General features: G+C 33.2%; 2 protein-coding genes across 4 annotated transcripts; both read left to right on the forward strand.

The window, feature by feature from the left end:
- The first annotated feature begins 605 nt into the window (after window positions 1-605).
- On the forward strand, window positions 606-8,364 carry LOC117235809. The gene is made up of 12 exons (XM_033498165.1): window positions 606-1,611; window positions 1,707-1,851; window positions 1,926-2,108; window positions 2,364-2,515; window positions 2,592-2,688; window positions 2,816-2,882; window positions 2,951-3,191; window positions 3,814-4,003; window positions 4,881-4,971; window positions 5,045-5,200; window positions 5,288-5,371; window positions 7,638-8,364. Exons 1-12 carry the CDS (start codon window positions 1,440-1,442, stop codon window positions 7,917-7,919), a joined length of 1,860 nt encoding a protein of 619 aa, XP_033354056.1. The 5' UTR covers window positions 606-1,439; the 3' UTR covers window positions 7,920-8,364.
- Window positions 8,365-8,896: 532 nt separating this feature from the next.
- On the forward strand, window positions 8,897-14,373 carry LOC117235830. Of its 3 annotated transcripts, none has more exons than XM_033498193.1 (10): window positions 8,897-9,045; window positions 9,117-9,376; window positions 11,575-11,611; window positions 11,797-11,923; window positions 12,027-12,120; window positions 12,437-12,552; window positions 12,642-12,878; window positions 12,959-13,164; window positions 13,235-13,303; window positions 14,068-14,373. In XM_033498193.1, the coding sequence occupies exons 3-10, from the start codon at window positions 11,584-11,586 to the stop codon at window positions 14,211-14,213; spliced, it is 1,023 nt and encodes a 340-aa protein (XP_033354084.1). In that variant the 5' UTR covers window positions 8,897-9,045; window positions 9,117-9,376; window positions 11,575-11,583; the 3' UTR covers window positions 14,214-14,373. The 3 variants fall into 3 exon arrangements, with proteins under 3 accessions (XP_033354084.1, XP_033354083.1, XP_033354085.1); XM_033498192.1 differs by having other exon boundaries at window positions 9,117-9,345; XM_033498194.1 differs by lacking the exon at window positions 9,117-9,376.
- The last annotated feature ends 1,444 nt before the right edge of the window (window positions 14,374-15,817 follow it).

Consider the following 15,817-nt stretch of genomic DNA (forward strand, 5'->3'; position numbering starts at 1 on the left):
AAAAACATCTGCAAGAAAAAGAAGGTAATATCTTGTACGATCCATGTATAATATATTGCTTAACACCGTACTTTTTATTGCTTTTTACAGAGTAAAAAGTCATGGACATTCTTAATAACTTCACGATAACATGTTTAATGATACAGATATATGTAGCTATCGATCAATATTTAATCCTTTCAGAATTAAATTTTTCCTAGACCCTGGAAAAAATTTTTGGTCAGTTGGGAGCTCATAGTAAAATCTTGTCAAATTTTTCGACTTTTATGGATAATAATATATTCTACTATCGGGTTGGCAACTAAGTAATTATGGATTTTGTCATTAGGTGGCAGTGACAAAATCCGCAATCACTTAACTGCTAACCCAATAGTTAGAAGTAAGTCACATCATAGTAAAAATAAACTTGCTATTGTATGACGATTTATCATTCTTGCTACGAATCTTCAACTATTAATATATTAATAATATACGAAGAAGACAAAATTTTATTATTAATTTAAATTTCAGTTTTATCGAAAACAAATACATTTATCTCGTGTAATCTAATACATTTAATCTAATATGTTTAATTAGTTGACGGTTAATTAGTTGTTCGAATACAATTAAACAACGTATAACAATTCAGAATTTACTTTCACCTTTAAAAACATCATTCTATTTTATATATATTTCATGAACAATGCGCAAGATATGAAAAACAAAGAAATGCCGCGACAGAGATAACAAAGAATATTCCTCATACCTGATATTTAATGTTATTTTGTTAGATTATCTTCTCACACACGAGACATCGATGAATACTTAAAACATCGTCAATTAGACATCAACGAAGCTATAAGCTTTGAAACTCGTTTATAATTATGTGTTTTGTGTCCACCATGAGTTGTAATTCTGTTTACACACTTTTTTATCGTCGTTTTTATCTGCCGTCAAACCACACCCTTAATTTACGTTTGTGTACAATAGACCACTCAAATTGCACGTATCGTCGTGTTCAGAAGCTTGTGTATATATTACGTCATCCTCTACGTCGAATCGTACTCCCGGCAACCTAAGAGGAGCTTACACTCAGGTTGGCCCTACGTGGACACAGAGAACTTGGCAAAAAAAGGAGACGACGCTGCACTACACGGAAAACACACGATTTGGAGATTAAACAAAGGGTTTCCTTGGCTCGCGAAAAGATTTGTGCTTCCTCAAGAAACGCCATGATTAACTCTTAACGCTCCGACTTTTAATTGTGAATATCGACCGGCAACTCCAACTTATTCTCATCATACTTCGATTTGCAAGTTTTTAAATATCAAATTTTAAAGGGTAGAGCGCCGCACATCGGTGGTGCTAGAGAGGCACATTTGTAGAGTTAAGGTTAAGTTGCGCGCAAAATAAATTAAATGGCGGGAATGCCTCCGTATAAATAATCGTACGAGTTCATTATGAAGGTGTATTCGTTGATTTATACATTTGTAGCGTATATTTTTATAGTGATGGCTGATAGAAGAAATATCTTCTTATCGAAGGGAAAGTCGTGGATTGCAGATGAGTATTTTACGAAACTTATCAAGTTGTCGTTTACTTCTTCTGGATGCTGCAACGTTTTCTTAAGTGGTTAGTAAAAATAAATTATGGGTTTTATTTATGTTTCTTTACTTAAATTACTTATAAATTACGAATATAATTTAAAATTATGGAATTTTATTTAGATACGACTGAAGATTCGGAAACATTGTTCAGTCAATTCAGAAGCATCTATCCATCCAATTACCTCTTGAAATCGAACACGCACGACTGCCACGAATTCTTTTTGTTGGGATCAAGTGAAGAAGGAATCATGGAGTCTATAAAAAAGTAAAATAAGAGAATCATGTTGAGTGTATAAAATCTGTTCCGTTTTTAATAAAAATGTAACTGTTTCATTATAGAATACCGTTGCTACAGTGGAATACAGAGATTCTGATTATAGTGAATAACGATATTTCCAATGATTCTCGTCTATTGAATAATTCTGTGTACGGAATTGCAAACATAAATATTGTCTCTATGTCGGGAATGTGGATACTATCGAAAGACTACATAAAACCGCGAGTCTTTACTAAAGTTGACAGGTAATACATGGTGATAAATAATACAAATTACGGTAGAACTCCATTTACTGAAAAGAAATGTTAATTAATTCCTATTATGTAAATGAACCACAATAGCTAATAGAACGAATGAATAGATGTATAAAATAAGATGTATTTATACAACAGCAATTGCAAAAACAAACAGTTTTACATAAATGAAGTTCTACCGTAAGAAGAAATTGTAAATATCATTTCAATGTGTGGCATTATCATCTTCTTTGTTAAAATGCAAAGATACAAGGAAATCCAGATAAACGACAAGGTAAACTTTCGTGGTAGAGAATTACAAGTCTGCAGCGATTATATTCCCCCTATGACGTACTTAAACCATACAATTCAAAAAACGATTAATGGTGTACAAGCAGAAGTATACACAATGGATAGTGGTATATAAATAAATGAATCACATAATTTAATGCAACCTTTGCCATAAGAGCTGTAAGATATATTTTTAAAATACAGATTTGGATTGGGACGGTATCGAAATGCGGTTGTTTCTAATAATGGCGGAAAAATTAAATTTCACGTGGACTTTGAGAAAACCAGAGGGAAACTACACGTAAATATAATGAATATAATCATTCTTGTTTTCATTAGTTCTTTGAATTATTTGTTATTGTTCATTAAAATGAAAAATTGTATTAATTTAGCTTTAATTTGCTTTTAACTTCATCTTAATTTGTTAGATATGGCAAACGAATCAACGACACATATTGGACGAGCGGTATAATGCAAATGATACGTGATCAAAAGGTACACTAATTTATTTATTATAGAAAATTAGTTAAAAATCTTTTTATATTTATCCCGTGTTTCTGCAGGTAGATTTAGCGTTCGCCAGTATTTGGTTAATATTGGATCAAGAAACATTCGTACAGTTATCCGAACCTTGGTACCAACTACATATACATTTTTTGGTACCTCGTCCTCATCGAACCACAGGCTTTTTGGCGCTCAAAAGACCATTCTCAGAAGAAGTTTGGCTCTTACTCTTATCTGTATTGCTTCTACACAGCTTCTATACATATGTTCGGACTTGGATTGATCCCAAATTTCCAAAACGTAAGAAACCATAAAAAATACTTTTTGCCATATATTTCATCGTCATATTATCATCTTATAGATTCCAAAATACTATAATTCTTCAATCATGTTTTTTCATTACATATATGTATATATAAATATATATAATATATATTTATATTTATACAAACCATTATTGATAATACTATCCCTTTGCGGACGGGACAGTTCGAAGTCAACCGTACCGTAGGGCCAAACTGCTGCCGCGATAGTCAGTAAAATTGCCAGCGCACATTTCTGCATAGACGCGATTCTCCACAGGATAAATAAAATGACATACATGTGAGTCTTTTATATATACGCATATATGAGATATATGAATTTCTCGACCATAGCGAAGCGTTTACGTGGGGCACATATATGAATCTTCTGACTCTATCAGTTGTTTTCGTCAAACGCATATATGAGTTCCTCAGCCAAATTGATGGTTTATGCAGAACGCATATATGCGGCGGTAATCCACAAAGGGCTATATCATTTATACAAACCATTATTGATAATACCATATAATCCATTTTTGATAATCAACATCATTGAATAAAGAAATAATAAACATACTCAGGAGTCAAGAAAGAGTGAGTTTCTAAAATAATCTTTTCAGGATATCGTAATTTTCTAATTATCTTAACCGATCTGATCGGCTGTTTACTAAGCATGTCGGTACCGAAGAGTGTCGGAACCACGATGAACAAACTACAGATTCTTTTCTGGCAGATTACGGGCTGGTTAATAATTACAGCTTATTGCAGTAGCCTTGCAGCTAGACTTGCGAGTTCAGGCTACGAGGACAGGTAACACAGAATCGAAGTTTCTAATTATCAGACTACTACTATAGTTTCGCTTTAACTGGTCTCTGCTTTTACTAATCGTATCTGTTTTTGTTGAAGTAGAAATAATTGCTCTCAGTATATGATTTTCACATCAGTATATCAGTATATCAGTATATGATTTTGATAATATTATTTAATATGCAAAGTAAGTACGTAATTATGGAAGTACATTATATATACTACAACCAGAAGTGTTAGGATACACACTCTATATATACACACAAACACACACAACATATAAGGTTGCAGAGTGTTCGGCAACAGGTGTAAACAAATTTAATGGATTATTCTTGAATCTAAGATAAGATAAAAATCAAGAATAAAAAAATTTATTTTTTAATTATTGGCAATTAAAAATTAGTCGAAATATCCCTGTACGCGAACAAACCTCCTTACACGAACGAAAGTAGGGCAGCGTAAGCAGCGGGGTGCGCAAAAATCCTCAAATCGAACGATACATAGACAGCAACTTACCTTACGTAAGTCGTAGAGAAGAAAATTATGACATTTCAAGCCATAAATCATTCTGCACGACGTTTTGTAAGAAAGAACGTAGATTATACATTACGCGTGCCTACTCATTAAACTGCATAACAGCATATCAAAAACCGCCTGATGGAATTTTTATATATATCTCTATATATCTCATGTATATCTATACATCTCTAATAACAGCACATATAAACAATGTTTATACAATTTTCATACACGTACCGCGACCATGTATATATACACTAGGTTATATTTATTGCAAACTTTACTAAATTTCATAAGAAACAAATGAGGATGTCCACTGTGCAGATAAATTTAAATAAAAAATCATAATAAATATTTTTAGGATCGATACCATCGAACAATTTGTTCAAGCAAATTTGCAATGGGGAAAAACGGGTCAACCACCTCCGTTCGCCGATTTCTTCGACCTCACGGTACGTCATTTCAATCAAAATGATAATTTTCCAAAATTCACATTAAAAAAGAAAATACATTTGATTTAAATAGAATCCACATGCAGCGCAACTGCCAAATAGATATCGTCAAGTACAAAATAGTACACAGTTAAGACAATTCATTATGCAAGGTAATTACGCTATTCCAGGAATAATTCTAGACACCTTTTTTTTTCCAACCGACTATATATCAAACGAAGACTTAAAGGTATCTATGCATAACTATATTCCACATATGTTTCATACATGTGTTGAAAAAGAATATTCAAGTTAAAAATAATATAGTTTATAATAGAATTACAGATTGATGAGAGAACCTGTGGGACACTTTTATGCTGTTTTTGCCGTTCAACCATGGCTTTTGAAACCCATAAACAGGGTAAATTACGATTCTCAGTATCAAAACTCTACATAAATGAATATGGCAGGAGAAAAACATGATGAGTGCAATTTGTTTAATTTTTTTGTTTTAACATCTCTCCACAAATTAAATAGGAAAATTTTAATATAACATAATTGGAAATGGAAATAATTTGATAGGTACAAAGGTGGACAAAATTTCTTTCAAAATTATTGGTAATAATTGAAGTCAACGAATTTTAATGCAAGCGATATTGTAACATTTTTAATACTGTAATTGTTTTTTCGACCAATCGCGGGGAGACGAGCTCGCGAGGAGGGACATCAACGGGAGTCGTAAATTCCCATTACGATTATAGCAATCGACACCGTGAATTGACCGATCCCCTGATTTCCGTTAAGATAATAGGGGTGGTTGAGTTAGTATAACACTGTGATTCACAGAATTATAAGGTTTTATTTCCAACACTTAAGTTACACTGTTGAGTAGATATAATTCCTTGATGACAACTTGTCGCCCGAAGGTAAGATAGATATGCACGCTAGAGCAAGGTTCTTAGACTTGAACTTCGTACGTTAGTGGACGTAGCACTAGAGGATACTTAGTAGAGGACGTGAATGTTCGTGCTCAGGCGTTAGATTTGGACTTAGTTGGTGAGTTTTCTAGCGGTGTAGAAGAAGTAGTTGACCCTTCCAACGGTGTAGAAAAAGTTTGACTTGATTCTCCTGAGGTCGTAGGAGCAGTAAATTACAGTGACGATGCTGTGTCGTAGGAAAACTCGTGATTGGTGTGTCTAGCGCACGAGACCATCGGATTTGTTCGTGACGATTTTGGCTAAGAGAATGAGGGAAATGGGCTTCGTTGTTAATTGGTTAAACGAAGACTGGCGGACTAGGAAGGGTCTTAGCTGTCCTCGATAGAAAGTTGTTATTAGGAAGCATCGTACACGGGAAAACTCAACTTTCCTTTGTCAAGCCGTAGTTTTACCTTTAGAAGGTGATTTAGAAAAGATATTTATTCTGTCTGCAGGACCTTAGCAAGCAAATTAATAGGATTTATGACGGGGGCTTAAAGTTATTGAGGGTACGCCGTAAGAAGGAGCGGACGTCTGCTGTCCGTCGGGCCCACGGTGTATGACCTGGCCCAGGTAGAGAGTCGCCAGGCGTAACAATAATATTATGACGAAGAATATTTTGAAGATCGTGAAGAAAATGGAAAACATATGTTTAGCTTCAAAATCGAATATAACTCTCACCCAAAAGTCTTACGTAAGGCATGATATTCATATGAAAAAGGAAGCATACATATATAAGATATCAAAATTATAGAAATTAGGATTACTAGTGGTTTCTATCCTATATGATAAATTTATTGATAGATGGATTTATTTACGGTGGTTTAAACAGGAAACGATGGTTATTTAATATGAGCTTAATGCAGTAATGTGATATAACTAAGTTAATTCACAACTGACAATTAACAATTAATAACTCATAACAATTCGCCAACTAATGATTAACCAAGCCGCAATTCACTCGCAACTCTCTCTCTCGACTCAACTGACGACTCGCAACAAATGAACTCCTCGCAACTAGGCTCTCAATTAACAACTGACTATTAATCGATTTTCTTCCTCAAGCCTCTCTTTGTCATCCTCTCGTATCTCCACCACGCACGTGTTGCGTAATCGTCCACGATCATGGTCACATACGTTTTCTTCCGGGTATTATATGACTGAAGGACCGAGGACATTGATGGGCCGCTCGGCTCATTGAAATTTCCTGTCCCTTTTGGCATTTAGGCTTTCTCGCAACACTGTTCATAGTTTACCCGATATTTTTTAGGTAATCCACGATACTACACATATATGTACGTATTGATAATTTTATTTAAAACATATGTGTAATCTGAAATTCATGATCTACAGTAAATACCCAAGTTTTTGTAAAAGTAAGGAATATCCTAAGATATTTATGAGGAGGATTGTATAAAAACAATTTTGATAATACGGAATTGATTGATGGTATAGTGAATTGTAAAACTATTTTCTATTCTATTCTATTTTATTATTTATAATTTTATATTATTATTTATAAGTTTAGTTTATTTACAGATATTATATGAAATAAAAAAATTACGTAAAATATACCAATATTATATATGCTAATATTATTCTACATAATTTGTTTATCTCATGTAGTATCTATAAATTTTAACGATTTTTTTACTCTGTATCTCATAAATATGTATCTATAATAACTCCCATTTTTTCTTATGTATACAGATCATTCTCTGGTTAAAGGAAACCGGTATCGTTATTTGGCATTTGCGCGATGTTATTCGCAGACGGGATAACTATAATCTACGCGAGGTTCTCGTGGAGCACGATAAGTACGACGGACACGTGCAAGTTCTCGGATTGATGCCGCTCGGCGCTGGATTCTCCTTGTTACTCGTTGGCATGTCGATTGCAACGTTTGTATTTTACTTGGAGTTGAGACGCACTGCTAAAACTACCTCTGTTAGCAATCGTCTTCGCGATATCGATAAAAAACACGATGCATAAAAATTCAATTTCACAGATGACACAATCGTAAACATACAATAATATTATATAATTGCTAGATCATTGTACAAATAAAGCAATCTCGTCATCACGTTGTTGTTGACTATTCTAATCTTCACAAGAATGTGCAATATCTCAGCATTAACAATTTGAGGACGAGATTTTGTTGTCATTTCTCGACGAAATATGTATTATTGCAATTTGTACGTTTAAGAATTTAGAAAGAACAAAAACCCTTAAAAGTTTAGAAAGTAAATTGTAATCTAGACTTCGAAATATTGCACAACAATAACCGCTGAATGTCATTCATGGGACACTGAACATCGTGTATACATATGTGGTATGCAAGCACAACCAACGTAGAAATATAGTGTGATCGTGTAGTAGCATAGTCGTGATTTGAATACATCTGCTTACTATTGATTCCAATAGAATAAAATAGATAATACACAGCTCAATAAAATAATATAAAATAAAAAATGTTTTGCGTCTATTATTTCCTTATAAAACGAAAGAAACTTTTGAAATTACATCAGCACGATAGTAAAAACGAATCTGAGTATGTATAAAGAAATTACAAGATATTAATATATAAGTTAGAAGATTTAGTGAGATCATTATTGGAATTTGTTTTGTTCTAAGGAATAAAAATGTGAGAACTTTTGTTAGTAATTTATGATGCTCATCCTCGCGATCTAAAGATTAATTTAGAAAACGCGAAATTTCCTTTAATATTTATAATAGCATACTTTATACTATTATAAAGCCGATCGTCAACGCTCGAGGGTCGGCCAGCGTAGTTCCATGACTTACCTAATAGTCAGTACTAAGAGTCCTTCACATTTCAAGCGCATGTAAGTGCAATAAATGACGCTTTGTGAGCGAATATCCTGATTGGTCATTTTCTTGCGTTGGGTGAAAACCAATCAGCGTCCGTATTTCGGAATCTCCGCTTCAGACTATATTAGAGCTCGACATGGCATCTGCAGTTTCGTTTGTGTCGTTCAACCGTGAACATCAACTAGGAAGTTATTACATATTCGAGAGAGAGAGAAAGTCTCTTTATTAGAAACAATTGGTATAATCTTGTTCGTGATTTCGAGTCAATAATATCTTCTCCACCAGAGTAAGTTATAAATAATTAATTCTCTTAACCTTTCGAGAGAAGAGTTTCATATAGTCTGATTTTTACGGTAGCATGCCCACTGGAAGTGGAGCATTTGAAAAGATAGCAGCACCACCTGCTTATCCTGATTCATCAACATCTCAAAATATTCGTGGAGACAAAATTGTTCCATTAGTCGCAACGATCAGTTGACCGCCTTCCCAACCATACCCGACTCATCAACGTCTCCAATTATTTGTACCATTACGTGGAGTGAAGTGAACGTTCGTCAGTGAACAGTCACACGGGGGTTTTTCAATTGTAAGCAGCATCGATATGTGTTCGCGGACAAGTATGATATCGTTAATCATTCGTAATGTTCCATCGTATATCGCGTCGCATCTGTTTCGTAACGTATGATCATACACATTCGTAAGCATTCGTAAATGTCATTTTAACCGAGAAGGCTACATTTTCAGACTGGTTTCAAGTTTCAAATTTTATCAATGTAATTATGACAGTCATTCCAGTCATTCCAGTGTAGACACCGCTAGCTTCAAAAAACGTGTACGAATACTTTCGCAATTGTGTTCAAAATATTAGATGATCGTGATAAATTTTGGTGATACAGATGCAATATAGGTGATATAGGCATTATTAGACAACAATCAGCAGTCTCTTACGTTTTGATTTTTGAGAGTTATCAATCACAAGTTACTCAGAAATTACATTTATCGATAAATCAACAATGCGATTACGAAATCAGTTCCGTCGATGGAAGTATTAGTTCAACATCGCGCTGCATTTCAGTAGTATTATATCCATAAAACTAAGCAGTACGCTAACTGACAATGACCGGTTTATAAAGTACGGGATAAGAATTGTTATATAGATTTAACGACACGGACGATGAAGTACAATAAAGCTGCGCGCGCAATATGGCGTAGAACAAGAGAAAAGTAATCTTCATTGCCTGATAATTTATGTAACGAGATACGAGATTTTTGTACAGTGTCCCAGTTTTTTCAGGAAAATGATATTAGCATATTGTACGAATGAAAATAAGAAAAAAATGTTGCATAAATGTAGACACAAAAGTGCTTTAGTAAAAAGATTAGAACGAAAGTAACTGGTCAATTTTCGTTTAATGTGGGTCTACGTCGATTGTATTTTTCTAATCTGTTTAATCAAGTTATGTTTATAAATTGAGGTTGTGATAATATGACTGGTATTAACACTAACAATATTGACAGTTATTAAGTTGTATGATCTCGTATTAACATGCTACGAGAGTTTCCCAATAGAAAATATGCCAATATTTATTTTATTTGCGGTTTCACACATGTAAATGCTTTACATGCTGTACGGGAATATCGGCGGACTTCTCAATAGGAAAGTAACATACAGTTTAGGAGAGTTCATGGCCGATTATGTGAAAGCGGACCGTTTCATTGTGTAAAATAAAAGCAACAATATGTACATGGACGTGATGAAAATCGAAATCCAAGGATTTTGAAAGTTTGTGATGATAATACGCTGCAGAGAAAGCGTTCACCGAGCTTTCTATAAACTAAGAATACTCACAGCTACTATTTGGTGAACGCTGCCTAGTAATTACATTGCGTAACAGGAACTTTCGTTCATTGATTATGGAAAGAGCCAAAATCGCACTTGTGTGTACTCCTTGAAGATAATAATTTCTAACTAAACATTCAAGAAGGTATTTTTAAAAAGCGCAATAACCATTAAATCCACACTCTGTTCGAAAAAGAGCATATTAACGCTAATTCAAATTTAATATGTTGGAAGGAATGTGTAACAATAAAATATTTACTTGGACCTTACTTCCTACAACAGCGATTAACTGCACATACTTTCTTGAATCTTTTGCAAGATGAATTTGATCCAGAATTGGCAGGAAACATGCCATTATTTTTTCGTTTTAAATTTATGGATACAATTAGATAGTTGTACAACACATTATGTTGTGGAAATGTGGTTAAACGAGAATAATTCTTACAAATAAATAAATCAAAGAGGACCAGTTACTTGACCTCCAAAATCCCCAGATATCACACTTGTTTTTTGCTTATACGAAACAGTGAAAGGTTTACCAGATAAAACTTAATTCACGTGAAGAGTTAACACAAAGAATTTTATAGAAATTATAGAAAACCAAGAAAATATTCGCAATGTAGCAGATTCAATTTTTTATAGACGTCGATTTTGTATTAATAAGAATGGGCGATACTATGAAATGGAGCTAATAAAAATAAATATTATCTGTTGTTATTTCGTATCTTGTAATTTTTTAACTAAGCTCTTCAACAGGTTTATATAACATCTTTTTCTTATCTTAACTCGTAGTAAAATATGTTGATATCGTCTTGTTGAAATAATCTGGGACACTTTGTATATTGTAGATTTAAATAAAATAGAACCTGTAACGAAGCGTTAAAATACAGTGAAAACAGTGCCGTGTTGAACGCTGTAATTTTCTATGCGAAATCTTTAATTCTGACATTATTTCAAAGAGAACGTTTTATTTAGCGAAGAACAATGAGGACTAAGACACACATCAACGATGGTAAATATTTATTTAAATACTTGTGTATTTGTTTTTTCTTCTTTTTTTTTTTTTTTAATTGTATAAGTAATACATTCCTTTCATATCAACACAATGAAAGTGGATTAACCTTATTGTTGAGATGACAAATTTTTATCTGCTACTTTAGAAACTCATAATTGCTAAATGTTCGTACCTGTTGTTAGCTCAACCGGCAACAGTGGACGAGCATTTTCAACTGATCTTGCACGATAGGGAAATTATTGATCATGACTTCGTAAAAGTGACACCGGATGATCTACCTGAGTGGTTCGATGAAAAGTTATTCAAAATGTGAGTAGAAAATTAAAATAAATAATAAAATTTCCCTCGAAGTGTAAGTGATTGTGACAAGCAAAGAAAACACATAAGTAATTAATGAAAATTATAATTTTAGAGGCCAGGAATATTATAACGGAAATTTACTAGGATTTGGAGCTGCACTTGCGTCAGGCCTGACGGTGATATTAGCCGTTCCAGATATACTCGAGGTAATTTACATCGCGGTAACGCGTTTTAATTTAAATGGAAAATCAATTAGTTTTTTCTACATCAAGAGCACAAGAAAGTGTCAATTAGAGTAAATTATTCAGATTTTAATCACAACCTATAATTAAATACCTAACCTCTCTATAATTCCATTTTTTGGAGGTTCTGCGTTGTCAAATCTAAAAATATTCTTGCAAATCAAATATTCTTTCAAAATCCGCATATTCGCTCAAGGTAACCGACGAAAACATCATAAAACCAAAATAGAAATGATAATTACTGTGTTGCTCAAGTAAGGAATATATTTTTATTTTCAAGGTCCTTCTTTTCACCAGGCAAAATGCCACGATCAACTCGTCTTACAAGCGATTCTCCCAAACGCTGCTACTCATGTATGCGCTCTTTCACTCGGACATGCTCGACCCAAATTCGAAGTGAGTTTCAAAACATTCCATTAAATATCGCATAACAATATTCGATGGAATCTGTGATATTAAATCTGCTTGAAACACTCCTATTGAAGATGGTTCAGTGCGTTGAACGCAATTCGACAAAAACACGCGAAGGTCAGTAAAAAGCGTGTTAAGCAGAATCTCCATGGGATATACCAGAAGGACATGGCGATCACGCAATTCGGTTTCTTAGGGTACGTCTTTGTATGTCCCGAGAAAATTGGACTGGCGTACGCTACTGAGGAGCAGAAGATAGGTTTTAATCATTTTTGGCAAGTGACGGGTCACCTATTGGGTGTAAGCGACAGGTAATAGGTTTATAAAATATACAAAGCAAAACTGGAAATTCCATGATAAGAAATGGCTCCAATTGTTGCGATCTTTTTAGGATAAATATTTGTAGAAGAACGGTGGAGGAAACGATAGAACTATGTAAAAGAATCCAAAATGAAATATTGGTAAAACATTTAGAAAATCCGCGTCCGGAATTTTTACGGATGATGACAAATATAACGCATGGATTGTGGTACGTCGATTTGTCAGTAAACGAGGACGCTTTCCTTGCTCTCGCATACAATCTAACGGGAATAAAATGTTAGTACATTTAAGTATATTTTATTTACTTTTATTAGAAAGGCGATACTGAGCTAATTTTCTTTTTTAGATATAAAGCCCATTGGCTGGTACTCTTATTTGAACCAAAAGACTCGTGAATTGATATTACAATCATGTAGTAAGTAATTGCTTTTTGCTAGAAAAAGGAATTAAAAAGTATGTAGAAATTATAAGATAATAACAGCATAAAATACATCAGATTCAATAGATTTTGCTTATAAATCGATCTTGAAATTTAAATATTAAGTTGCGTAATATGTCCTGTCGCGATTCTTTAAATTCTTAAATACATGTACTTACTCAGTAGTTCGTACGGAACCTAAACATCGCATTTGTCCATCATACCAAGTTTTTTTAAATGCAATGTAATCGATTTGTGTGAAATGTGTGATATATTGGTAATCTCTCTTGTTGAACGTCTTAGATTTTGTCCAATTAAACTTGCTATTTTATTCATACTAATTGTTATCGGTCTGCCACTTCGTTTTCGATCTTTCAAGTTGTAGCCTCTATTATTATATTTTCTAATTCGTCTTTAAGTAATACGTTTGTTATCGCCATTATTATCACCATAAATATCACAAATTCTTTTCTTTAGTTGTTCCGCAATCTCTTTCCTAAAAATAAAAAGCCATCAAATGCTGAAAATGAATAGATTTCAAAGATGCACTTTTCTATATCAAAACTAAAGAAGAACTAATCGATACTGCAGATAAAATACTTGCAAAGCACACTTAACTCAATATCTTTATGCATCCCAACTGTTATAAGTAACAACTCCAGATAACTATTACACAGGACTATTACATGGCTTATAATTATCTAAAATAAAAGATTTCGTACATTCCTATTCGATACTTTTTTAATAAAATTGTTTTACAGATATACCGTTCATTGGCTGGGTGATACGACAAATATTCAATTTAATACTCGCAGTGTCTTACTGGATACTAGAATATTATCCACTGATACCAATGTTAGCATTTGGGAGAAATAATGCACAACTTTGTCTGTATTCAAAAAACTAATATTATTATAATTATTGTAACATAGAAGATGTTCAGCAACAGGTGTAAAAAAATTTAATCAGTTATTTATGAAACTAAAATAAGATGAAAATCGAAACTGACCAAATTGCATTTTTGACTTTGTTCTTTAATTATTGACGATTAAAAATTAGTCGAGATATCCCTGTGTGTGAGCAAACCTCCTTACATAGTGAAAGTAGATTAGCCTAAGCAGCGGGTTGCACAGGAAACCTCAAATCGAACGATACATGAGTAGCGTTCTCACATATCTCACATAAGAAGAAAATTATGATATTTGAAGACGTAATAAGCACGATGCTTTGTAAGAAAAATCGTAGATTTAACATTATACCTACTTACTTATTAAAATCCATAACGGCACATCGAAAACCGCCTCATGGAATTTTTAAGTAGGGAGCATTAATGTTTCCTCTAATCCTTTGGCTCCATAAATAATTAATAAATAATAGCACATGTACATAATGGTTATACGAATTTCTGTGCGATTTTTCCGTGGATACCCACTGTCTGTACGATCGCGGAGTGTGTGTAAAATTTATATAAGGATCATTTTTTACATTATATATACTATATATTAATATATAATATTATTGATATTAAATAATAAAATGGAAACATGTTTTAAATGATGGTATATTTGATAAATTCAATAATTATAAAAATATATAATCCATGTTGATCTACCAGATTAAAATTGCCTATTTATTGAAATTTCGAACGAAGTACGATTTAAATGTCTATAATTATTTTACTTCTGAAACGAGTTCGTTCAGAAATGAGTAATATTGTATATACAAACATATATATTTACATAAAATACATGTATTTATCTGCGGTAGCAACTTTATTCTATGTATGTATACTGTATCGATAATGTCGCATGTGACAGGAAAATGATAAGAAATCATCTAACTGTCGAAATAATGTAACACGAAAAAGAATTACATGCACATCTATCCTATGCGTCGTCTATACCTAGCCTTATCGATGTACATATCTATTGCTTAATCATCAAGTGCTTCGCAGAATTGTATTATCTATAGTCGATACCACTAGATTTGCGACCGACAATGAAACGAGTTATGATAATAATACTGATCACCAGAGTTCGTTGTGTGTCACATAACGTTAACTAAATATTTAAATGGTAATAAATGATTGATTAGAAATTCATTAACACAGTCATAATTCATTAAGCCAGAATGAATTAAACATGATCTGTAGATAATATGTAGACTTGTCATTTAACTAATGACTGACCGTCTCAAAAAACACAGACAACTTTCATTGTAACCAACAGAAGAAGAAAGACATACTTTTTCAGAAATATATAACATACCTTTACCGGTGTGCATATCGATAAATCTATTGTGGTGAAGAATCATCTGAAGAAATATCGTGAAATGAAAATCCTAATGATCGTGCATTAACGACGCATTTACCATTTCCTATATCTCGATTATTAACAGCATTTAATAAATCGTCCGATAGCTTTTTACTTCAGAAACACATCAATCGGTCATTCAATCGAATCAACCACTTTCCAGCTATTTCCTCCATGCCATTCCCTGTGTCTGTAACTG

The sequence above is a fragment of the Bombus vosnesenskii genome, unplaced genomic scaffold, assembly GCF_011952255.1.
Source record: "Bombus vosnesenskii isolate JDL3184/JDL3185 unplaced genomic scaffold, Bvos_JDL3184-5_v1.1 scf7180000013320, whole genome shotgun sequence".
Taxonomy (NCBI): Eukaryota; Metazoa; Arthropoda; class Insecta; order Hymenoptera; family Apidae; genus Bombus; species Bombus vosnesenskii.